We start from the raw sequence: 26104 nt of genomic DNA, 5'->3' as shown, positions 1-26104 counted from the left end.
CCTGGTGAATAGCTCAGGACTTAGCACAGTGTGAAAGTAGCTTTTATATCTTGAACACAGTTACTCGCGGAAAAGAAATGACAGCTGTATAAAGACTGTCAAAAGTTCCATGCAGGCATTACAGCTTTTAAAGAAAAAATATCACAGCAAAGCTCCAGCATATTGTGTAAAATTATGAGCAAAGTTTTAATTTGTGCTTTTGCAGTAGCGTGTCATTTTTAACTCACACATATTGTATACATTTAAGGCAAAAGGGAATTAAGTGCAAGGGATAAAAGAAAAAGTGGGAAATGCATAATTGTGAGTCTGATATGTCCTTTGTAGCGCTGCCATCTCTACTAGATGATAATAGAAATCATTTCAGGGTGATACTGCAGCTAATGTTGTTATTTTAACCTGTGTGGATTGGTATTTGGCTTGAGTATGTGGGTGGATGGGATTTAAGTTTGAGATGACATCATTACCGAAAGGTGCGATTGACCTGCAGTTAATTTCCAGCCAGTAACGAGCCAACGCCATTGACACAGGTGCCAATAGTGCTATTATTTTTAAGTTTCATGAGATTTCTGACCTTACGAGTTTACTATGGTCTATATGTTGCAATTTATAGCTTTTGAACACCAACTATCAACTGCATTAAATGCATTTCTATTCAACAAAAACTTTACACATCCTTTTCCTTAATAATAAGGTGTCTGTAAATCCAAGTGTATGTCCTGCATCATACACTGAAATTACACAGACCAATTACTCAAGTTCTTTTTAAATCTTAAAGAAAAAATGTGCCTAAGGAAGGATTACTTTTCTGTATATCTGCAGCAATGCCTGTCATGAATAAAAAGGATATTTGCTTTTCTGAATTGAACACTTACTGCTTGGCTTTCTAGTTGGGGTAAATGTGTAACAAGACTTTCCCTTTCCTACAGGGGTACCCAATATACTTTCACACACACAGCAAAAACAAAAAAACAGGATTAGATAAAACAGAATATGGAAGTACCTGTGTCTCAGGAATTATAGGACTGTCTTCAGGAGATGATCTGAAAAATGTTGACAAAGGAGACGATACTATGACAGGGTTTGGCCGGACAAAACCACTCAGGTCACAACTAGGGATGTCATTCTCCTCTTTCTTCATTACCAAGGTGTCCATTACATAAAACACGTTCCACGGAATCCAGACTGTGTGATATTGTGTGAGGAATGGAGCCCTTTCAAACATGAGCGTGAGTGATGCACCACCATTCGCAACCAGATCAAACCTGCATAGACATAAAGAAGAATAAAAAAGCAGTGATAAAATGAAATCAGGGAATCAAATACTAACAAGCTCTGGTTAGCCCCCATGTGTTGCAATGCAAATGAAAAGAAGTGATGATGGTACCATGCCAGCAGATGCCGAGCTTGTAATATTAAGAAATGCTGCACAGCAAAGCACAAACAGCCCTACTGGGTTTAAAGAATATTGATTTATTTGCTGTATATGATAACCTTTATTGTATCAACATGAAAATCAGCCTGAACATGCAGTTTGCAGGCTACAATGGCCCAACTTCATTCCATCACATCTGGAAGAGGGCTCCCTGAACCACAAGCATTGCAGCACATTTTCTAATTTAGTACTTATCTGCTTATATCATCTTAGCTCCAGCCTTGAGACATATGAGAGGAAAGTGATGTGGGACTGTTATAGCAAGGATCTAACTAGGCTGCACATTATATCTGAAAAACTGGAAAGATTCCAGGAATAAACAAGAACCAGGAGACCGTAATCCAGCCGGGGGGCAAGACTTACAATTATTACTGAGAATCAGCCTGCGTTCTAAATCATGTATAGCACGGGCAGCCCTAACAATGCTAAACTAAAGACATATATCAAAATGTGACACATAATTATGTAAAGTGCAGGAGCATTGCTGTGACAGAGAGTGATAACAAATGCATATGTGTACATATTTACTTTATTACACAGCAATCTTTTATGACCTTGATGACCCCCGATTAGTTTTACCTGTAAGAGGAATCTTAATGAAGGCAGCCAATGCCCATGAAGCTAGGCTTTATTCATAGAATATGGAATGGAATGTTCTCTATGACACCATAATTGATTGCCTATTTTTTCTATTGGTTTAGCAGTTTGCAAAACATATCCTGGTAGAACCATCAATACAGGTGGTTATGTATGAATGCCATAAAAGATAAGGTCGTCATACTGTATTTTTTGAAATTGTCTTTCCTTTTGTAAATCAGATGACCTGTATGTTATCTTTGGACTGAAGTCATTGGAATTCTTCATTGCCATACATTCTTAGCAATCACTCTGCAGCACTGATAAGTAGCAGACAACCCGTCTACATATTTTATTACAAGTAAAGCTAACCCTATGTAATTGTTGATATAGAATGATCAGCCACAATTATATCTAACCATTTTCAATATTTCAGTTGATTCCTAGATTTTATTTGAGAAAACAAGCAATAAAGCACACCTATTGTGCGCTGAAATACATTGTAGGGATGAAAGCTTGCATATGTTATAAGCAAATATGGCTTCCCTATGTATATAAGTACTGTAATTAAAATAAATCCATACTCTAAAGAAACAGAGAAACAAAATTAATATGTATATAGTTTAATTAAAAAAATCTAAACATTTTTAATGCAGCTAGTATAGACAGATTAATTAGACTTGGTATCATCCTGCTATATTACCCACTACAGAAACATTCTGTTTTACTTCTTTGTAATCATTAATAAAACTTTAGGTGTATTATTAGATATATAAAAAATGCAAGCAGTGTCAGTAACTAAGCCTGTTGAAATCATTTATAGTAGAACTGAATGTGAGAGGAAGAGGCAGTACAAGAAACCAGTTATTGTACTGAAAAGAAGATACAAAGAGAAAGCACAGTGACAGAGAGATGAGCTGATCACTTTGCCGCTTCTCCTTTACTGTCCAGTAACAAGCTGGGCAGGTCCATGATGATCTACCTTTAAAGGAAACTGATAATAATACCGGTCGTCACACTGAGAACATTTAGAAGAAGGAAAAAAGCTCTGCAAGTAAATTTCTGGATTGAAGCTAAATATTGCAGCAAAAGGGAAATCTCTCATTGGGTTATCCTTTTTATCTTGCTAATTTTTGGCTAGAGATCTGCTTTAAACATTAGCGAGATCCTTACAAGAATGTAATCTTGACAATTTTATTACAGGCATGTATTGCACTTTGCTTGTTGCAATCTGTATTAATTCTGTAATAAAACCTTTGCTGAAAATGAAAGAGCAGAGTCATAAAATATGGCATTTCCCTTTGCCTTTTATTATGTACACCCCCAGTTATTTTTCTGTTTATGTACTCACATCCCATCTTGGCGTGTGATTGTATATCCATAGTTGGGGTAATGTAAAAATGACACATTGACTCCAATGAGCGGTGTTCCATCAGCTGTGAGAAGCTGGCCTCGGATTACAGATGCAAGGCTATAGAGAATGAGAGAGAGAAAACACAAGACTTCAGGTTATGTATACACTTGCTTCCTGAGAGGTGATTCACAGTATAATTCCCCGCTTCACTACCTCAGGTGGTTTAGTGTGAAGTTCTTGCATCATAAAGCTGCCCAATGGTGAGCACCTCTAGCTAGAGCAGAAAAACACAATAAAATCCTTGTGGTGAAGTACTAACCTTTTCAAGATTAACCTTTTATACTCTACTTCAGAGCTGAAGGGCCTGATAAAATATATCCCTGCATATAAACCTTCATTTTTTACAAGGGACCTTCATTTGCATCTGAAAGATGGAAGAAAATCCCCGAAACTGCCAGAAGATTTTAAAGAAATTGAATGTACTGTGCACTTCCATGCTCATACAGTATGTCAATTAAGTTTTGACTTCATATAATCATCTGCTGCTTTACTCCTGCTTTATACTTTCTATGTGCATAGTGGACATCTTATCTGGATTGGATCAGTCTGTGTCTGTGTTCTTATTTCTTTTTATAAAAACTGGTGGAGACATAAAAATATCTTATCCATACATCCAACATGTGAAAACTTCTACTGCAGAAAGGAAACGTTTACTAAAGAAATATTTAAAGTGTCATAATGAACCCTTCTTTCTCAACATGTTAGTTGCTGGGCGATCCAGCAAACCTGGAATGGATTTCATAAAAGTAATTTGCTATTTGTTAGCAATTGTTTTCAATCCTTGACCAGACCCGTTCCAGGTTTGTTGGACCACCCAGCTTCACTGATGAGGGTGTATCCTCTCAAGCACTGAGGGGCTTTTATAAATCAGGCCCAATGTCTTTAGTAGCTCTTGGGACACTGTCCCAGAACAAGTATACAAATCAAGAGTTCTGTCTACATTAAGAATATGAATCCTGATTAAAAACTAAGGGTCAATGATTAAAAAAGTATTGTATCCAGGGATAGTCAATCAACACTTTCAGAAGGAAGTTCACATCAGTATAAGTTTCCTTTAAATCCCAAGGCAAGCCAATCTCAAGCCAAAAATTAGAAAACTAGACTTTTATTGGATTCTGTGCTCCCATAGGACTTACTTCCTTCCTAGGCAGAACATTATGTAAAATCCATCCAGTGGGAACACAAAATACAACAAAACACTTTCTTCCAAAAAATTAAGAAGGTTTAAAACTTTTTTGCACATTTTAATAAATGTCTGTGTTTACTGTGCCTTTCAGTGACTGATCATTGAGGGGTTATGGAAGAAATGTTCCCTTTTAGTATACTCAGGCTGAGGCTCAGTTACGTGCCTGCAGCTAAAAAAACAATTTCTTCCATTTTATCATTGTCTAAAAAAGCAATTCTAATCATGCTCATTTTAGCATGTCCAGAATGTATGTAGAAACACTTGTAAATGTACTGATGGGTGAACTTTAGGTACCATAAATGCTTTGTAAACGTTTGTAGCCAAAGTCACTGCACTGTTTTTTTCCCCACATGACTTTCATATCTGAACCTGACAACTATTCCAGCTCACACCTGGCATATTCACCAATTATAACACTGAATGCTTCTATGGTCATTAATGAATTCTAAAAGCAATTACAGATCTTAAATGAATTAGAAATTTCTCTAAATAGCAAATTGTGCCTAAGAATAGCAAACTTTTATTTAATCCCTAGGATTCTCTAACTTGTAATAATATACCCTGTGGTCAGGGACTGTGAATGGCTCTAATGCAAAACCTAATGGTGGATCTGTCACTTGGAGAGCAGTATGGTCACTGAGAACCCACTGTACTTATACAAGCACTGTAGACATAAAGCCTGTAATATTATTTCTCACTAAAAAGTCTAATATTGCCTAATGAAAGGCAAGGTACTAAATGATTAGCCCATTCATTTACAGTAGCTTTAAAAGCTTTTGCAAATGTATAAACCTCCAAGCTTTTGACATGTCAAATATCTGGCACTTGCTTCGAAAAAAGTATTCTTTCCAATTAATTTTGCAGCAATTGGTACACCTGATGGGAACAGGAAGGGAGAAGATTTAGAGGGGGCAATAAGGAACATTTGTGCAACAACTTTTAATCAACTGCTGTGCCTAACTGCATTAATACTGTTAAATTACCTTAGACCCAGGAGTTCTTGTGTAAATCATCTTCCTTTACTCAGCAGGACACAAGGCACCTGCTCTCGCTTACTGCTAGTATTTCACATCATTACTGCTTTAATAAAATACCAGTCGGGATGATTAAGAAATCACTGATTTATAACAAATGTTATATTTGCAACTTGTATTATTAAAAAAAGACTTTAAGAAAACACATTTTAATGTTTTTTATGACATTTCTTTGAGAATACTGGAAATTATATTGCAGGTTGATTTTTTTACAGACTGTTGCTTTTCTCATTTTGGGATACATTGGGCTGATATCATTAGCACCTCACTAGGTGGAGAGGCTGAGAATGGAATACTTTGTGCTGCAAGGACATCTGGAACTAAATGTGTTGAAGGCAACAATGAAAATCAAAATCAGAAGAAATGTTCAAACAGACTTTGAGAAATATGTGTGAAGAGCAGATAGACTAAGGAATACAGACAGGGACTGAAAAAGTAACATAAACAATTATTTCAAGGATGCTTGAAATAAAAGAACACCTAACAATCAAAAGGGGCTGTAATTATAGAAACATTGCAGGCTGAATATGTTCTACTGTTTTTGTGACTACATTAGCAATAAAATAATCTAGGCACGTGCTAAAGTTGTGGATGCTTCAAAGCTGTACAAATAAGCAAACAACAGTGTATTACATAAGGAGGGGATTGTGCTAAAGGTTAAATGTCTCATGTTTACTATTATAAACTAATATTGGTTATGACTGACAAAAGTCAAGTTACATGTTAAGCTCACAAGGCTTTGTTTTTTGTTTTGGGGAAACATGGTATCTCATTCGGATTAGAAATCATTTATGCACAACGACCCTCTCTGTGTGAACACCCTATGCATCAATGTATTCTAACTAAACACTGGAGTTACTTCTCCTTGGCCACCAATCAGAATCATACCTGTCCAGGCTTGGGGTTCACTGGTGATTTTTACCTATTTGCTGGCAGTCAACAGAATAGTTACATTCAGATTACATTATATTCTGGTTGAAAAAAGGAATAAATCCAAGTTCAAGTTCAACCACTAGGGATATAAACATACTACAAACCAGTGTATCCCAGATAAATCCATATATACATAGTTTATCTAAAGGAAGGTAAAAAAAAACTTATAAACATGAATAAATTTAATCCAAAAGGGAAAAAAGTGCTTCCTGGTCCTTAGAGGCAATCAGATGTCCACAGATTATTTCCTAGGTACTGCAAATGATTGCTAAATAAACAAAGGGAGCCATTAGTTCCATTTGTTTAGCAATCCTTTGCAGTTTTAGTAGCAGGATGGAATCTTTCAAATATCCTGTTTAGTTCTAGCCAATTCAAGTTATTGGCACCAATAGTTAATCTTAAAAAAAAAACAGTTGCTTCTATGATACAGTATTTGCATGAGTATTCAGTGGGTGTAGAGCTAACGGTCCCAGTATGCTCTGCAAAATACAGTATAGGTATAGGAGTAGGAGATATGTCCCTGAATTCCCTGAGAAATCTCAGACTCAACTATACTAAAATAGCTACAGTGTGCTATAATATCGTGCAGAATCATTAAAGCAATGTTTAGACAGCAGCCTACAAGCCACTCAGCCACACGCAACTAAAGAACCAGCGTTTTAACATTTTACAGCAGGCAGTATTAGTGGTACAGAACCACTCATGCCCCCCCAATCATTCTTGATGGGTGGTCATGGGTGAGCACAGCAATTCAGGGGTACCGGCCAGTATGAAACACATTATACCAAGTATCCAAACTTAAAAAAAAATGTTTCACTAACCAAACTTTCATATATGAAATAGGTTGTTCTACACATTGTGAAACATGTTTACTTAAGGGAATGTTAAACAGTAAAGCTTAGCAAAAGATTGTTAGCTTAGTCTTTTTATATGCAGCAACAAAAAGGGCTCTTATTAGGTGTTCTTAAATGTAAACAATCCAAAGAAACAAATCAGGATTCACTGTTTTAATTCTGACAAGTAGAAAATAGATTTTATTAGCTAAGATAGCTATTACACCTAATAGGTACTCCATACTGATTAAGGCTATTTGACACATGACAAGATGGGGTCACGTCAGAATAATGTCACCACCAGAGAATAAAGTAGCCTACAGTAGTTCTTTACCTGACTAAGTCTGACCCAGGTATTATGACTTTTGGAATAACTTGACATGTTTGCTATTCGTTTTCAGTTTATTTGAGATAATGTGGATATTGTTTAATATTAAGGAGTCACAATCCACCTTACGTGGTAATTAGACGATGCTTACAGACTGGGGAAGTTTTAGAATGTTGTTTCTTTAGGCATGAAATGTTAAAAATGAATCTCTCAGGCAGGTAGAAAAGTGCTTGTTTGCTGCACACAGGTTTAGTGCTGGTGACAGATTTACCTTTTATTGAAAGGGTTGTCTCCGGGGATGACATGGGTGCTGTCAGGTCCTGTGAGGAAGCTGATTCTATCGTAAAAAGACTTGGCAGCCTGCTGGGACGGTGACTGCTGGCTCTGGCTGATAATGTCCTGTGGATCAGGTAGACCACGGCAGTACGGCTGATTCTGGCAGGAGCTCTGTAAGCAGCAGTCTGGGTCCATGCAGTCGATTAAGCCATCTGCCAGAAGAAAGTAACTTGAATGAATTTATACTCATCAGGATTACCTCTTTATTGTATTAACACTTTCATTTCTGACTTATTTCAAAAAGCTCAACATCTGTTATCTAACATTCAGCTCCATCATCTAAAAAAAAATCATTTCTAGAAACATTTATAGCACAGACAAATGCAACCTCTGTTTCATGTAAACAGCCATTCCAAGATGGGGAGAAGCTGAAATGATTTTACTCTTTAATTGAGGGTTACAGTACACAGAATGTTTAAAGCTGACCAGCCCCGGAACAGGATACCATGGTGCAAAAGGCCAAGAGAATGCCACATCTGCAACAACTGGCTATGAGGGATACTAGGATGCAAAATCAATTAGAAACTCACATCCATAAGAAAAGCATGATATGATGTTAGCATTGAATATATTACCTGGAAAGAGGGGATACTTCCTCTAAAAGACCTGTGCCTATTTGACACCGATGTAACCACACATAACAGCTTGTCGAAGTGTCAGCATTCTCACCGAGATAAATTTAATTAGATTAAACACTAGCACGAGGCCGAGCTCGGAAGCTGGTATAGTGCAGCTGTAACACATCCTCCACACTAGGCTGGGTAGAATATGATTTAGATGTTGCAATGGCGCAGAGTTTAATAACCGTTATCAGTGTGAGCATCAGCAGGCCGGTGTCAGCCAGAGTGATGCTGAGCTGTCATAAGCCTGCTAATTTAACGTACTAATGCTTTTATTCCAAAACTCCCTGTTTGATATGTAACAATGTGAAACTTGTTTTCTGTGGAATGATTTTACAACTCTGAAAAAAAAACAGGATAAAAAAACACGACACTATAGATCTCAGATGAAAAATAACGAGATGTCTTTGGGGCAATATCAAATAGTACCTACAGAAAAGTCAGCTATAATGGCACCTGCATGTCCCTACCCTGCTGTCATGATGTCACAATATACGCAATCCACAGGCACCCATACACAACACAAGCAGTGATATCAGAACTCTCCATTGGGCTTCTATATAAAGCAGTAGTTTGTGATTTATTACAAAATAAAGTTCACTTATTCTCCAGGGCAACATGGGGTATAGTTCCGGGGGGAAAAATTCTTGCATTTAGTAATTCATCTTTGTTAGTTTATAAAAAGCAAATGTACATCTGGCATGTAGTGTGCGGGTCATAAAAACTGCATGAGATTGACACATTCTGAACTAATCAGCTGGAAATGCATTTTTTACAAGCCTCTCTGCTGACATCAATCAGAAGAAGGATCTCATTTTCAACAGCCGAGATGCAGGGACATACTGTTTGTTATTTTTGTGTGGAGTTTATCAGCAACTTGCCCAAGCGAATGACGGATGGTTATGAATCTGGCTCTGTATAACTGGAGAAAACATTTCTCATCCTTTCTCTGCATGTCAGTAGCCTCTATTATCTAGTATAACTAACGGAACGCACTCGCTCTGGCCTGGCTGAGCTGCATGGAAAGTGCTCTGACCGACTGCTAGTTCATACTCCATTTATTTTGCACCGCTGGGATGTTTTGAAAGACAAGCACACACAGTATATTTTGCTGCAAGGATATCCATAGAAAAACATGGCAATATGGATCATGTAAAAAATGTTCAACAGTTTTGCCTGCAGTAACCAATCAGCATCTCCCTATCATGCCGTCAGCAAAGGTTACAGAACAAAAGACAGAAGTCAGTTGGTTGCTGTGGTCAATGGTTTCTTTTTTCCTGGAAGTGCATAACTTAACATTCTTCCCACTAAGTGTTGGAGTTCTAAGAATGATGCATACCACACATTTAAAACAAATTAGGAAAGCATTAATTTGGTCTTATGCAGCCACTAATCCTTAGGGAATGCTGGCAACTCTGTGCAAGCTGTTTTTTCTTGTCATTCCTAGATTAGTAAATTTCACTGTGAAATCTGTCTGCATCAAGGGAATCTCATCTTATGCTTGGCATATTCTCTCATTCTTAGAGTAAATTTTTTTCAAATTCTACAGCCAATTATAGACAATACCTGAATTGCAAATTTCTCTAAACAACCAAATGCCTAGAATAGGGAAATTTTAATAAATCCATGGGTAGTGACAATTGTTTAGTGGTAGATTGTGCTTTTGAAAAACACATTTTTATAATTCATTTTTCAGGATCCGAACAGTAATTTCTTTTTTTTTCTTACACCCTAGTTCACTGTTTTTCCAGGGTCACTGGTTACTGGTTCTATATTTCAGTCTACAATTATCCTAAAGGGAATCTGTACTACTAGATGTATTTGGGTCATTACTGTTGACCCTATTTTGAATGTACTAGTTGCCTGGCTAATATATGCATTCAATGGGTTCAATACCTTAAGCAAATGAGTAGAACACGTATAAAATTAGTAAGAAAGTATTTAAGCCTGAGGCAACTTGCCAATTGCACTTTCAAAGATAGTTCATCAATGGTAGCCTTCATATTTCTCTGATAGTACAGCACAGTTCTCCTTTGCCAATTAGCTGAAATCTAAATGTGCAATTTATTCTCTGGCTACTAACATATTTAAATTCTTTTAGCAGCATACTAAAATTTGAACACAACATTAGTATAAATGTGGTTTTCTTTGATATCACTGATAGCTCCTTTAATTTTTCTTTTTTGACACTATAACCAAAGCTTCACAAATGGGTCTGTATACAACAGTATTACAGCCAAAAGTCAAAAAATGATTGCACTTAATATACCAAAAACAGATTCTAACCTAATGCCTGCTTCAAGATTGGTCTGGCCTCGGGCTGGTTTTCAAGATCCAGCCAGTCGGCAGCTCTGCTTAAAAACACGGCCTGGACACTGACAGCACTCACTTGGCTATTTGTGGACCTAGCCTGAAGCAGATATAACTCACATATAACACTTTATAGGTTTATTTTGGCAAGTTAGCTTTAGAAACATAAAGGGAGAAGTGGAAAAAATGGATATAAAATTTGACTTTAGATCTGCTTAAATAACTATTGTTGTTTATCAAATACAACATTCTGAAAAAATTGGCACAAGGCAGAAAGTAATATGAGCACTTATATGACTTTCTTGCACAGAGGAAATTTTACCTCTAATGGCAACTCTGTCTAAACAGCAGACTGCACAACAAAGTAACTACGTATGTTAAATCCTAACTGCTTTGGGGTGCAAGGGACAATGTAAATGAAAGTGTTTTTCATTAGTGCCCTAGACAACAATCATTAAACCTTAAAGGAAGGAGGAGCTCCACTGCAGGGGGAGGTTTTGTTTTATCCTGAGTTTAGCTTTAAAATACGTTTAACATTTCACCCTCCTTTTGGATAAAGGAGGGAAGAACTGGTGGTGGTTTATGTTCCCAGAGGGGTGATTTACCTTCTCCATTTATGCAAGGGACCATTGTCCCTGAAAGAAAGAACATCGGGATAAAATCAACAAATTATCACCAGAATTATCTTTCAATAGGGACACCAAATGCAGTGACACTTGTTTAAGGGGGCATTGAAGGGAAATGTCCCCAATGGGAGGAAAACTTGACAGTGGTTTTAATAATTCTCCATGCTATTGAAAAGGAAAGGAAGACCTTTTGGCTTTAGGCTTCACAGGGCTAACAGATTAGGATAACAATATCTATTTTTAATAAGGTGATAGCAATATTAAGTGAGTCTAATGAGATTTGAAAATTACTGTCAAATAAATAAGTGCCCCAGGCTTGTATTAAGGTTGAACTCTGTGAAAAATGAAAAATGATCCCTGCACTATTAGATTAAATGGTAATTTGTGCCTAAGGGACCTTTAACTTCCACCATTAACTGCCAAAGTCCTTACTTCCACAGGATTCCTCCTTCCTCATGCATCTGGTTCCATGAAGGACCCTCTCCAAGGTGGTCTATCCACGGGTTCTAATGCTTGCATTGTAAATTAGAATGTTAAGGGACTGCCTACAATCCGGAGTCCTAGAGATAGTAGGAAAGCTCCAATGGCGGGGGGTTCAAGGTATAAGGCTTGTTAAAGTGCTTTGTAATTATCCACAAAAGGAAAGCAATATTTAAACTATTGCACTGCTGGGTGCGAGCCACTGCAAGAGTGGTTTGGTTATATCCCTAGAGTTAGGCTTTAAACTTGGTGAATTGATACTGTGATTTCAAATGAACATAAGCTCTTTGACCTTAATAATGTAATTTCTTTGTCTTGTTAAAAATATACAGTTTATAACGTTTTGTTGAATGATTACTTACTGTATACACATTTTCTGGCACAGTCAGCCATGTGACCAGGAGTGTATAGTTCACTCAAACCTACACACTAGATTTCATATATATGTATATAGCATGAATAATAAAAAGAAACACATATATATATACAGATGTGTATGAAAGGCAAAGTTCTCACTTGACTGTCTCAGCAGGTTTGCCCTGATGATTGCTGAGTGGTGCTTAAAGTGTGGCGGTAGCACAAGCTGCTTGTTTAAGTAATTGTGGAGAGACTCAGCTGCAGACTTATAGCAGGTCATTGGGTGAGCCTCCTAGAAGTTTTGCTGCCCCCTGGAGTTTTGGCAATGGCTGCAATACGTATCATGGAAATACTTTTCAGAGGCAAACTGTGCTTAGGAGATTGGAATTGAAATAAATAAATCCCCCATCTTACCAAGAAATGCTTATGTGCCGCACACAATCCAATCAGCTGCAGCTTCAAATGGCCGGAGCTGTAATCACTAACAGCACTCAAGGGCTACTTAAATAAGATGCAATATTCCTGTTTGGAATGCCTTTGAGTGGCATAAATGCCTAGGTCTACAGTATAAGGCACAAATGCGGCGGGGTGAATTCTGAAAATATTTTAATGCTTTTGGGATGGTTATAATGAAACCGCTTCGCTGTTTACAGAGTATGTTTAGAGAAAGATTATCAGAAAAATCCACAGCAGGTCTTTTGCATTTATCACACTATTTTATTGGCATGAGGTTGCAGGATATAATCAGCAAATATTATACATTGCAGCTAATAAATAATCCAAAAAGTATGCAAATTAAAGTAAACCTGTCATGAGAGATATATGGGGACTGACATTACAGCTTTTTTTTTCTGAAAATGTTAGACTAAAGCAATGGTACTGGCTAGTAACAAGAAAACCATACATTCTTATCTGTGTAGTTTCATTTCTCTTAAGTCATGTTTTCTTTAAAAAATCCAGACACGGTATCTATGCAAGGGCTTTAAAATGCATTTCTCAGGTGTAGAAAACAGATTTAGCTGCAATACTCACCTTCCATCAGATGATGTTACTCAGATAAAATTACAGCCTATGGTAATTCAGAAAGCTGTGAGCCCTGAAAATCTTTAGATAGATTGTAGCATCATTGTACATTTCTAAAAAATCCTTTTCTTATACCTTGTGACTATTGCACAGAATGTTGAAAATGTTAACACTCTCAAAGAAGACCCAGAAACTGGTACTTCTACATGGACAGACATCAATAACAGATCATTAAAAAGAGAAAACAAGAGTGATGACCTTGCTTGGCTCTGTGATCCATGTAAGAAATATGTTTGGCCAATAATCAAGTTCTTCTTTTAATGTGTACTTTTAATTTAGCATTGGTTAAAAAGGAGCAAGGAAAGCTATTGGGAAAATCATTGTATTTATACAATGTGATAATGGTCATTTTACCTCCTTTGAGGGGCTGAATAGAAGAACTAAAGTGAACTGTATGGCACATTGAGAAAGTGGTCAATGTTCATGTCAGCTGTTGCAAAGATGAAAAAATGTAAGCAGCTTGTGCGACAAGCACTGGGAAGAATGTTTGCTCTCAACAGCCATTACAGTACATATTCAGCTCTGAAGCACTCAGAAAAAGGGAAATTGTGTCCCTGAATTGCACTCATACATCAGATAAATCTTTTTCAGGCTGGTTGGGTCAGATGGGCTGGAAGGTACTGGAGTGGTTGGTAGGGCATTCAGGTCAGCAAAGGGCAGCCATGTAAAGTACAAGCGCACCTAATATTATTTGCCTTTACTTGTTCTTGAAGCCCCTGAAAAATGTCAATTTAATAAAATACTACAAAGTAATTTACCTCTTTTGCTGCTTTCCAGCTGTTTGTGGCAACCAGTAGACAAAGCTATTTGGAAAAAAGAGACATCCTACAGAGCATTACCTAGGAATCTGCAGCCAGTATTTCTGGAAACAATTCTTCAGGTAATGGGTCTGATTTATAAAGCTCTCCAAGACTGAAGAGGATACACTTTTATCAGTGAACATGGGTGATCAAAAAACCTGGAATGGATCTGGTCCAGGAGAGCAAACAAATCCAGGTTTGCTGGATCACCCAGGTTCAGCATTGAAAGTGTATCCTTTCCAGCCTTGGAGAGCTTTATTAAATCAGGCCCAGTGTAACAAGACCTTTCTCAACCCTTTAATGTCAGAGGAACCCTTTAAATAATTTTGACGTCTCAAAGAACCCCAGCTACATTTTTTCATCAATAGTTAGACGAAAGAATGTCCCCTTATAGTGGTGGTCAGAATGACCCTCCCACAGACTGCTAAAAAGATCACTGTTGTGGATCCAGAAGAATACAGAACCCATGAAATAAAGGTCAGTCAGTCACAGCTCATGGAACCCCAAGTACCCTCTGGAGAAACTAGGAATGGCTGACATAATAAAACACCTTTTTTCCCAGAGAGTGCTACAACAAATTGTTATTGAAAGAACTGTCTGAACTAATTTGACACAATCTATAAATTCTGAACCTGAAAAACTGATTTGCCATTAGTTTTCATGAGAAAGTTTTTTTTCTGGTAAATATGTTTCAGGGGGTTCTACATGGCAGTAAATATATTTGTATACATGACATTAGGATTTTTACTTTAAATTTATATGTGGTGATTCACACAAATAAGAAGAAGCAATGGTCCTTTTGTGAATTTTGCTGTTGCCAAGCAACTTTTCAAGTTTTTGCATCCACCCACCAGGGCACACTCTACGGAAAATTAACAGTTACAGTACACACTTTTCTTTTTAGATAAATTCAGCGTCATGTAACTGGTTACAGATTCCTCATACCCTTCACCAGCTTGCATTTCCTTTAAACTATAAACATCCTTCTAAATACAACAGATCACGCCATTCCGGACCTGTTGGCATTTTGAATAATAATAAAGTCCTAAAAGCTCAGACATCAACACAGCTTCAGTACAATTCATTATCATCCTCAAATTCCCTATACAGCAGGTCAAGTACAAAGAAATCAAAATAAGAACAAACTGCTTTGAAAAAAAAAAGCTGAAGCTTAGAGGCATTTGTTCAAAATGTATCTTTAAACATGTTTTAAACTGAAAAAAGGTCATCAGAAGCCCATATCATAGTGTCTGGAGAGATTTGAATATAGCTGAAAAAATAGCAAGTTTCAGCTTGGTAAGAATCCATTTCATATAACAATGAGGTGTGCTGACAAAATGTCATATCCCCATCAAAAGTAAATAGATGTAAAAAAAAGAGGAAACTTCATCTTACCTCCTTCATTGTCCTTACTGTCAGTGCACAAGGTTTCCATGGCAACAACACATCCTGCTCCCCTCCAGCCTGGCTGGCACACACAATGCCATCCATTTTGATCCAAGGCGCATCTTCCATTGCTGTTACAGAGTCCCGGGCAGCCTTCTGCTAAGACAGAGACATAGGGAAAGTCATCAATGGACAGGGGGATTCCACTCAGCTCCAACGTTATCCAACAAAACATAAGACACTCACAGGCCTTCATAAAAAGCATAAACACTGTAACAACACATGAAGTGAAAGAAACACCGCACAGATCATAAATTCCTAAAAAGCCTTGATTAAGCGGTGTGTGTCGTGACGGCACTGGAGATCTGTTTCGTGTGGACACCAGCATCCCGATGACCAGATATAACGGCTGATTTATGATTCTTTTTTTTTTACTCCACAAAAAAAAACAATTTTGATCTGGTAAAAATGAAAAGTCAAGACGGGCTGATCCAAGACTAATAGTCTGTGGGAGGTAAAGACTCCCTGCCATCAGATGACAGGACAGGTTACAGTCACTACACACACTTGGCATTATTTATTAAAGTTGCTCAGAGAAGAACATTTCTTATTTCCCACAGCAACCGATCGTGCCCTTCATTGATTTACCCCATACCGCATTGGCACAATTCAATGAAGAATCTGACTGGTGTCTGTAAACAAGTGCAATTTTACCTTCAAGCATTTTAATAAATAAGTACCAGTGATGTAAAAAAAATCCAGCCAGCAAGCTTAATTGAGATACATTATATACAGATTTACTTTTTTATCATTCTTTCTAGAAGCTTTATTATCTGGTCCCAGGAAGGCAAAGTCTTCATGTGAATTTACAGTGCTTTACATAGTTGCACAAAGAACCTGGCGGTGGCAGTGATGGTACTTTGTGCTGAGAGTACATTCCTTTTTAACATAAGAAGCAAAAGCTGAGAAATAAAGTGAAGCAGCTTAGCGACTAATCTAACAGACATTGGAGGGATCAGGCTGCAAACGGAGGGAAAAGGACTGACGGGATTTTCAACTTAACATAGGAGCTGTGCAGATCTGGTTACTCAGGACGGACAAAATGAAATACCATAAGGACCACAAGAAGAGACATTGAGAAGACTATACAAAACACGGCTGTGACGTGCTTCAAGACATAGAGCAGGAAGTGAGGTTTTCTTTGTGACAGTCTCCCTAAGGTCTTTGGAGTGGGTTACCTTTATATCCTATCTTGTCTGCTTTTATGAGCAAGAAGGGAAAATTTATGAAACAAATTACAATAATTTAAAAGATTGGATTATTCAAAAAAAGGTTTCAAAAGCCTTCAACGCTGACAATACATATTAAAAAAGATCACGAGAAACAAAACAAAAAAAAGAAATGATCATTTGCTCTTTTCCTTTTAATCTTATTGAAAACTTTTAGCAGGAATTTTTAAAGCTAAAGAAAAATAAAGAAAATAGATTTACTTTATCACTGACCTGGAAAGAGAGGGGATGGGAAATGCTTCCAATAGGGCCTTGGCCTAATTAATAAATACCATTCAAACAATGGACTGCACATGTATTATGTGTAATTGCAAACACTTTATGAAATACTAAAAAGGTTGGTAACAAACTATGTCTTAACATATAACATGGAGCCTGAGAGTTGCAGAACAGTATACAAAATAAAAAAAGCTACAATACACCTGCACAAAGAATTACAGATGGAAAATACTATAATAAAATATCACAAGCTACTCTACATATAACATGTTTCATACAGTACACCAGTATATAGTAAGTTTATGTTTTTTTTTTTACTATTATTATGTGGGGAAGTGGTATCTGGCCCAACTGGTAGATGTGACATCACTTCTTGACCCAGTAACACTGCCACTAGGACAACAATGGAGGGGGAATCCTCAACCAGAGCCAAGGACAACCATAAAAAGCTGACAGAGGATCTAACCTTTCCTTATTTGGGTTTTCAAAACTTAAACTACAATATTTGTTTGGCATTGAGCTATAAAAGGTATCTTTGAAATTATGCTGCCTAAACAATATTTATTATTCTCTGCCTACTATATTTGCTATCTTTTCATATTTTGGTTAAATAGTCCCCTTTTGGACTTTTGCATGGGTAAATTTGTGCTAGTTTAGAAAAGGACTTATAGGAGTGCATTATTTAGGTAGTATACCATATTAGAGTATACAATTGTATGCAATGCAATTTATTGATTAGCACAATGATCTATCATTTAAAGTACTTGTGTTTTATACCCAAGAAAGAAATATCGATCCTGTCAATACTGACCAGCAAATGCTAGTTGATTGGCTTAATGTGACCCAATGACTATAAAATGTGATCTATGAGCTGGGACAAGTATAGGAAAGTTAAAAAAAAAAAGTAAAGCACTTTCCTGCATATTTATTATAGCAAAACAGCCAGCATGATACCTAGGTTACTAAGACTTTCAGACAGAGACCTAAGCAATGGCAGTTTCCATGTCTCGCTTATGACAGTTTTTTTAAAAGGACATCGGTGTACTGTTAATAGGGCTTGAAGGTGATGCTGCATACAGGCAAACTGAGTCACAGCACTGAGGCTTTAAGATCTGTATCTTCATGGCAATCAATATATTATTATCTGAACGTCTGTTTTTGTCAGGTTATTGAAGGAAACACAGAAAGGTAATAGATACATTGTAGATAAGTCTGTAAATTAATGCAATTGCAGTCACAAGTGTTTATTAAACTCACTGAACAAATACAAAAGGATGACTAGATCCAGGAAAATATTCTTTAATCTACAGACCCCATGTTATATGCATATTATATGCATTATTATATTATATGTTATATATGTAGTGCAGCATTAAATATTTATATGGCACTGTAAATTATTACATTAAGTTGTGTGTGTGTGTGTATATATATATATATATATATATATACACACACACACACACACACACTCTTGTGTGTACATAGTTGTTTGTTACTTTTTGTAGATAAAAACAATAAAAAATTCCAAAGAGTTTTCCCTATTTGACTTGGTCAATAAAAAGCTGTAATCCCTTTTAGTTGGGAATGGGAATGGCAGCTTTTGATTTCATTTTACTAACAATATGAAACCTGGCCTGCCAGTTATTAACAAGGATATTATGTCTCCCTGACTCCAGTCTAATTATTAGCAGAGTTATCTTTGCAAATTGGTAGGCAGAATGTGCTTAGTGAGCAGATTTTAAGGCAAAGTACTTTATAAAACTGAATGTGCCCGTTGCTTTTTTATTTCTTCCTTAAAATGTGGTTCCTAATTGACTTTTATCCCTGCATAACTTGATACAGAATGTTCTAATGGGCTTTGCTTCCGCTTTATAATTAGGACCTTCAGAGATGAGAGGGCTGCTGTCTTAGTTAACCTGTTCAGTTGGGGACGTAACATTCGTTGTAGGTCAATGTGACATTAATAAGCAAATTACAGTGTTGACATTTTTAAAGGTGTATTAGAAATCCATTAAAGTGAAAGTGCTCACCCTGCAACTGAGATTTTGGCAAAGACAGCTTAGGCCGTCAATGTTGAAACGAACACTTGCAAAAGTACACAGCAACAAAAGACACAATGGCAACTGTTGGGGAACATGCAAACATGGGCCACATTTTAAGGGAACGAGCGATGCAAAGGACAGAGCAACATTACAGCAGTTCTAAGAGATTTCTTCATGGCGGCCATCTTTAAGAAATTCTTCATACTCAAGACTATACAGTTTAAAACAATTTATTAAACTAAAATCTGATGGAATATTATGTACCAAATTGTACAAGCATCTCCTGCAATAATTTTTTAGTGTCCAAAATGAATTTTTAGGAGTTTTAGGGGAACTTCTGTATTTACTATTGAAGAATATGAATTTGCTTGAATGGCAGTTTTAAAGATGGCTGCCTTCAAATTGCATTGCATTTTTGCCAACGTGACTTTGGTAGCATTCCTAAATGTTTTTTTTTATTGTTTTTCAATGAATCTAGTTAAAATTAAACAGTAAAGCTATACAATTGGATTGGGTGAGCACATTCATTTTGCCACTTCAGATGGTGTTGATTAAGCCCCACTACCTGAATCCCCATCACCTGCCTAAACAGATTTAAAAAATATTGCTTTAGTAGAGTAATAATTATTTTGTATCAGTACTAAAGATTTTGTAAAAACTGACAAGAAGCACATTTTAAATGGCTCTGTACTTCTCATCAAAATAATAAAAAAACACCTATTTGATAACTAATAATACCAAAAGTAATCTTGTGCATACATAATAAGGATCCTAAACCTCTGGATTTTTTGTTTAGGTATATTGTTAAGTGTTGGTTCCAGGTTCAAAAAACCAGCAATAGTCTAATGGTTTTTATGGCTTTATATCCAGAAACATATTTTACTACTTTATCAATATTCTACATTTAATAAAATGATTAGGGTGTAAAAATGTTATATTATTTTTGTAACAATTTTAGGTTGGAATGTATTAAAGAAAATTATATAATTGACTTCTTTCTGCCTAAACGTTATTATCTGGATTTTTATGAAAGCAACAGCAAGGGACAAAGGTATGATCAACAAAAAACCTTACAAAGTAACACTCATTTGGACTAAAATAAAACAGTTTAAAAAAAAAAACATTTTAACAATAAATGGTAAACTGAAGAAGCTAATGTAGCCAATATAAACCTAGCTTGAGTATTTTAATTGCTGGGAAATTACACTCTGTATGTTTTTTTTTTAATAACTCATTAAGTAAAATCAAATTAAGACAACTTTGAAATAAAAAAAGAAAAGTCAAGCCTAAATTAGCAATACTTAGGCATGCATGGATTTATTACAAAATAGCAAAGAAAAAAATAAAAGAATGAAAATTAGTTGTTTTTGATGTATAAAATCTTTCACATTGTGACTGCTTTTAGTGCAGCGAGCATATTAAAAAATAGAACAAGCTGCTGCAGGTGATAAATTCATATTTTCCCACATTCACTTAATTCTAACATGACAAAAGGTTGAGCTTAACCTCACTAGAAATGCATTTAAAATGCCAATACTGGTGCAGTCACATGGCAAAACAAATAAAAGGATTCCAAAATTTCAGTATATTTCATCCCTTCTCAAGCCAGCAGAGTTAATGCATTTGTAAATATAAAAAATAACACAAAGAAAAACCAAAAGTATATAAAACACAATAAAAAGATCAGCAAACGCTATACACATAATAATGCACACATACAAACAGCATTGGTCAAATTTAGGAGAGGAAGGTAGGATTTATGTTAATGGTATTTAGCTGAAGATTGTACGACATTGAGAAATTGGGGTAAATATAGATGCCTATATATATACTCCAATTATTGAATGTTAAACAAATAGAAAGAATACAGTACCTTTAACTATTTTATCCAAATAGTGAGCTTGTGAAGTTGAAAGGGGGAAAGAACAAGACAGACATTTCAGGACATTAACTGTTAGCAATGACATGCAGAAATATAGAGCATCTGAGGTTAGTAAAGAGAATATCAATGTTACATCAGTGTCAGTATTATGGGGTATGGGATAGGCAATTCCATATCAGAGAATATCGCTTGAGCTGGAGACTTCAAGCAAACAAAAGAATGACTTGTAGATGGACATGTTTACAATGATTTACAGATTGTAACACCCACTGACCACTCCATCTGTGAAAACATAGGAAAAATGTGTGATACCAATTTTGTCCTCCACTGGACTGCATACTCATTTCACAAGGAAGACTGTCACTGTTCATGCACACTGAAATTTTGTACATGTCATCTGCAAAAATGTGTTACCGAAATGATTTGTTTCTCTGGGTAACACTTTGATAAAGCCCTTTTTACACATTGTTCATCATACACTTTCTGCTTTATATACTAATCATTCTTCCACCGCCCATCTTTACCCCTGCCATACACTGTATGTCATGATATGACTCCTGGATACTAACGCATCAGTTCCCATCCATCTACAGTATAGTGCAACTGCCATGCAAAAACCACTGTGCAGTTTGTAAGTCTCAGAATACTAGTTAAATTTGTATTTGGTGTAACATTCATTCCCCATATTTGTGAGATGAATCAGTGATATGGTAATAAAAGCTTCATGAACATGACAATGACAGTCTTATCCATAATGGCTGAGCTAGTATTTTTTAATTCATTTTTTTAAGCGCATAACTATTCCATAGGACTAGTGACAGTGATGAAATATAGCCCATATAACACATATAGCCAATAAACTCTATCAATAAATTCTGAATATCTCTTTTGATAATTAACAAGTACATATGTAGTGTAAACCTAAAAACCCAGGAAACTTATATTCTGGTAGAACTTTATACTATGTATCTGCTGTATATGTATGTATGCTGGTAAATCTAAAAGATACTTAATTTAAATTGTTAAATTGTAACTCATGTGGCTCATCTAGCTTCAGAGCTGAAGTTTGTGTTGGATCTTCGAATAGATCTTTTGGGTTTTAGATTCTCTTCCTACACATTCTTTTGCATTGGTCAACAAATAAGCAGGGGTGGAAATAGGGAAGTGCAAAGTGTGCAGCTGCATGTGGACTCCGGACCCTCCTCAGCCATCAGGACTACCGCAGGGGTCTCAGGTAAGCTCGGCATAGGGGGCCCCAAATCAGTTCTGCAAAGCTCCCAAGTGTTGGTTACATCTGCCACTGACTTTCACTGTCTTTGAACCTTACCCAAACTCACCAGACTACATTTCAATTTATAGACCATTCTTTGCCCAAACTGGTACACATTTGCTAGTTCATATAAAGTAACATGTCTATGTAGCATGTTTTCCACAGTTCTATGACACTAAAAATGAGTACAAAAAGCAGGGTTTTCCAATTCAACTTTAATTAATAGATTCATGCAGAGGTTAACAACACTATTAAGTGTAGTGGTATATTACAGAGGAATGTTTTTTCTTAGTTTGTGCCTCACATCCAGTTTGTGGGATTTCAGCTGTAAATTCACTATTATATGGGACCCTCAAATAAATTGGTTTGCTATACATGTATGAAACTACATTATAATTGACAAGGAAGCCAAGGGTGACCATCCTGTTTCACCGGTTGCATTGCAACTAGCTCAGTGACTTTAGCATGACCCCATTTGGGATATGCAGACCAACAGATTTTTACAAATAAGCTTCCTAATCTGCCAAAACACTTTCAGGCAAAGGTATACTTTTTTGTCAGTCTCTATTGCACTGATTGCTGCTTTTGTCCTTTGTAATAACAGGTATAATCACAGCTGGAAAAATGCAATCTGATTTTACTAGATATTTCAAGTAAAGGCTCTTACCAGTGAAAATTACTGAACAGAAACTGTAGAGAGACTTAAAAGCTCTCGGATGCAAGGCAGCCTATAACAAAACAGCCATTCTAATTTACAAGCCCCGTGCCTTGAGCCTGATCACAAGTAACTGCCATTTTAGGGAGGAATAATTCTCCTGCATGCTCACACAACCTAGCAATTCTTCCGAGCAGACACAGGCAATTATGCAAAACACCCAGCAAAGTTATGTATAGTAGTCATCTAATGGAGAAGAGGATACTCTGGGGACATGTTTGAGCCCACCTCTGCCGTTTCATTTGGATTGGTACAACAGAATCAAGACTGAATTGCATCTATTAAAGCAAAAGGTGAACAGCAACGCGTCTTCAGAAAATTACATACTGTTTATTGGAAATCAAACTAACTGTTTGTTTGGGAAAATGGGACTGGAAAGTGATCGTTTCTTGCTTTTTTCTTCTATGGCAAAATATTTACTTTGCTTGAATCATGCTAATAAGCAAACAGAGATATTTATATTGCAGCCTTTAGTTGATAATGCTATATTTGAAGTTGATTCAAATCAGTATTTAATTTTAGAGCTATAAAGTAATCCTGATAGCTGCTAAGACAACATTTTACTATTGTGTCCCATTTAGTATCACATTCATTGCTGGAAGATATTTTAAACAAAATACCCTGACAGTGTATCTTATAAATAAGAATGCTAGGAGACAGCTGATCAGGGCAAATACATCTAATGCTAATCAGAAAGTGGAACTACAGTCTGCCATAGCATACAACAATCGGTCTCCTGATAAACTAACCTGCCTGTTCTCAATTTTCTGTTGTATGTACAATGAACTTCAGTTCCTTTATACCTGGGTGTCGGAAATGAATGCGTTCTAGTGTATGCCCAGGAGTTACATCATTCTAACCTGGTCAATCAAGGTGGCTAAAGACCTGAACCCAGGAGACCAGGTGAGGATGTTGGCACTGAAAAAAAGCCCAAAATGAAGGGCTTTTATACAGTATATCAATGTATTTTTCAAATGCAAGCAGCACAAGTACTTGGGGTGTGAGAGGAAGAAGCATTACAAGTAGATAATTAGTGTCCTGATAAGAAGCATGCTTTTTTAAGAAGAAAAGAAAGTGTCAAAGAGAGGAACTCTCTATTATACTTTTTCTTTTAGTGTCCAGTAACAGACTGGAACAGGTCAAGGATAACCTCGGCTCAAAGAAAGCAGGTTCAGGAAATGCTGGCTCAGGGCTGAAGATTAAATTTTTTGAAATCAAGGTGAATACTGAAGTAAAATTGGATTTGATATTTCAACTGATAAAGGGCTATATAATTTTATTTTTGGCAGGTGTTTTTTTAAATATCCCAAAAACAATCAGGAAGTACAGACATCTATACGAAAAAGAAATGGACTTTCTTTATATGACATTTCAATACAATTCCACATAAAATTGACTTTTCCTATATACTCTTCAAGCTCACCTAAAAATGATCTCTGCTACCTGTGACTACAGGTTACAATATTTTAGAAAAATAACAATGAATAGCACATCAGTTCTATTAGTGTTCCTTGCTAACACACAAAATCAGCTGCAGTAGCAGCACCGATCAGAGACTCATCAGACACACGGCAGGTGGGTTTCCTTTCTCCCCTTAACTCAACCCTAGCAACATAATAGTCTCTTTTCAGCTCCTTGTAGACCCCTCCTTTTAAACTATACTTGGCTACAAGATGTTTGGGTCCTAGTGAATCAGCGGTTAAAATTCCCCTAATGGTTGGCTCAGCCTATAAAATGGAAGCCTCCACAGTGTGAAGACAACACAAACAATTTTATGATGTTATCACTGAATCACGTCAGGTGTTTGTCCAAGCTATGTCTGCTCGAAAAATACTTTGTTCCGAGGTTAGCAAATCAATATCCCAGCTCTATATAAGAGCTCTATAAGAAACATTTTATTTTGCACACTTATCCCTTTGTGTTATTAGTTGATGGGAAAATAAAAGGTAGACAAAACATGTAGATGCCAGCAAGAGGTTTTTTTATGTAGCACAAAATAATAGCAGACAGGTATTGGATTTGGTGCTTTTATTAAAGGCTTAACAAATACAAAATATTGACAAATGATGCCGGTAGATAAGGTGTTTACCTGAAATGCACCTATTAACCCTCCCACTTGCAGAATTATAAATAAAAATAATACCATGCTATCAATCTAAGAGGAGAAATGTTTCAAATTTGACTAACTGATGATTTAAAGCAAACCTCTGCTCCTCTGTTGGCTTTATACAAAAATGATGCCAGTAATCCACACACAAATATTTAATAGGCTTACTGATATTCTTAGGTTGGAGACAAGTGGTTTCCCAGCCTGTAAAGACAACACCTTTTCCGTGCAGTACGCACCACCATGTTTTAGCGACCAGGCAAAAAAGTGACAGCCGGGTATTTGCGACTGCAATCCTATTACTTAGCTCTCAATGTAGCCAAGGACAACTTAACAAAGAGGACAACTTAGAAAAGGCCAACAAATTACCTCTACTCCACAATTGACTCCCTCCTAAACCCCACACCTGCTCCCCCCACTACATCCTTCTCTGCCCAAGACATTGCCACCTTACTTTAGATAAAATAGACAAAATCAGACATGATGTCTCTGCCCACCGAGCCACTCCAACCATACCCACCCCTTCCACCTGTAAATCTGCCCACCGAGCCACTCCAACCATACCCACCCCTTCCACCTGTAAATCATCACTGGCCTCCGTCAGCCCTGTTACTGTGGACGAAGTCATAACTCTTCTCTCATCATCTCCGTCTACTACATGTCCACTTGACCCAACCCCTTCTGATCTACTCCGTGCCCATTCCTCCACCCTGGCCCCTGCCCTAACCGAACTATTCAACCTCCCCTTTCTACTGGTAAATACCCCTCAGCTTTTAAACATGCCATAATTCTCCCTATCCTAAAGAAACCCTCACTGGATCCCTCCCTACCCTCCAACTACCG

At 36.7% G+C, this 26104-nt stretch overlaps 1 protein-coding gene across 16 annotated transcripts in view; it reads right to left on the bottom strand.

The window, feature by feature from the left end:
• TENM3 (teneurin transmembrane protein 3) overlaps positions 1-26104 on the bottom strand; it is a 699726-nt gene that overhangs the window by 67167 nt on the left and 606455 nt on the right. For 11 of the 16 annotated variants that reach the window (XM_072406090.1, XM_072406089.1, XM_072406097.1 and 8 more), the window contains 5 exons: positions 21161-21187; positions 15744-15890; positions 8008-8224; positions 3360-3479; positions 1001-1262 (listed from right to left, as the gene is read on the bottom strand). In XM_072406090.1, coding sequence (XP_072262191.1) covers positions 1001-1262; positions 3360-3479; positions 8008-8224; positions 15744-15890; positions 21161-21187 — 773 coding nt within the window. Of the gene's footprint in view, positions 1-1000; positions 1263-3359; positions 3480-8007; positions 8225-15743; positions 15894-21160; positions 21188-26104 lie in introns of all 16 variants that reach the window. The other 5 variants (XM_072406093.1, XM_072406094.1, XM_072406103.1 and 2 more) reach the window with 2 other exon arrangements.

Source organism: Pyxicephalus adspersus, chromosome 3, assembly GCF_032062135.1.
Source record: "Pyxicephalus adspersus chromosome 3, UCB_Pads_2.0, whole genome shotgun sequence".
Lineage (NCBI taxonomy): Eukaryota > Metazoa > Chordata > Amphibia > Anura > Pyxicephalidae > Pyxicephalus > Pyxicephalus adspersus.
The sequence above is the reverse complement of the archived record's forward strand: the minus strand, read 5'-3'. Positions and strand labels throughout refer to the sequence as shown.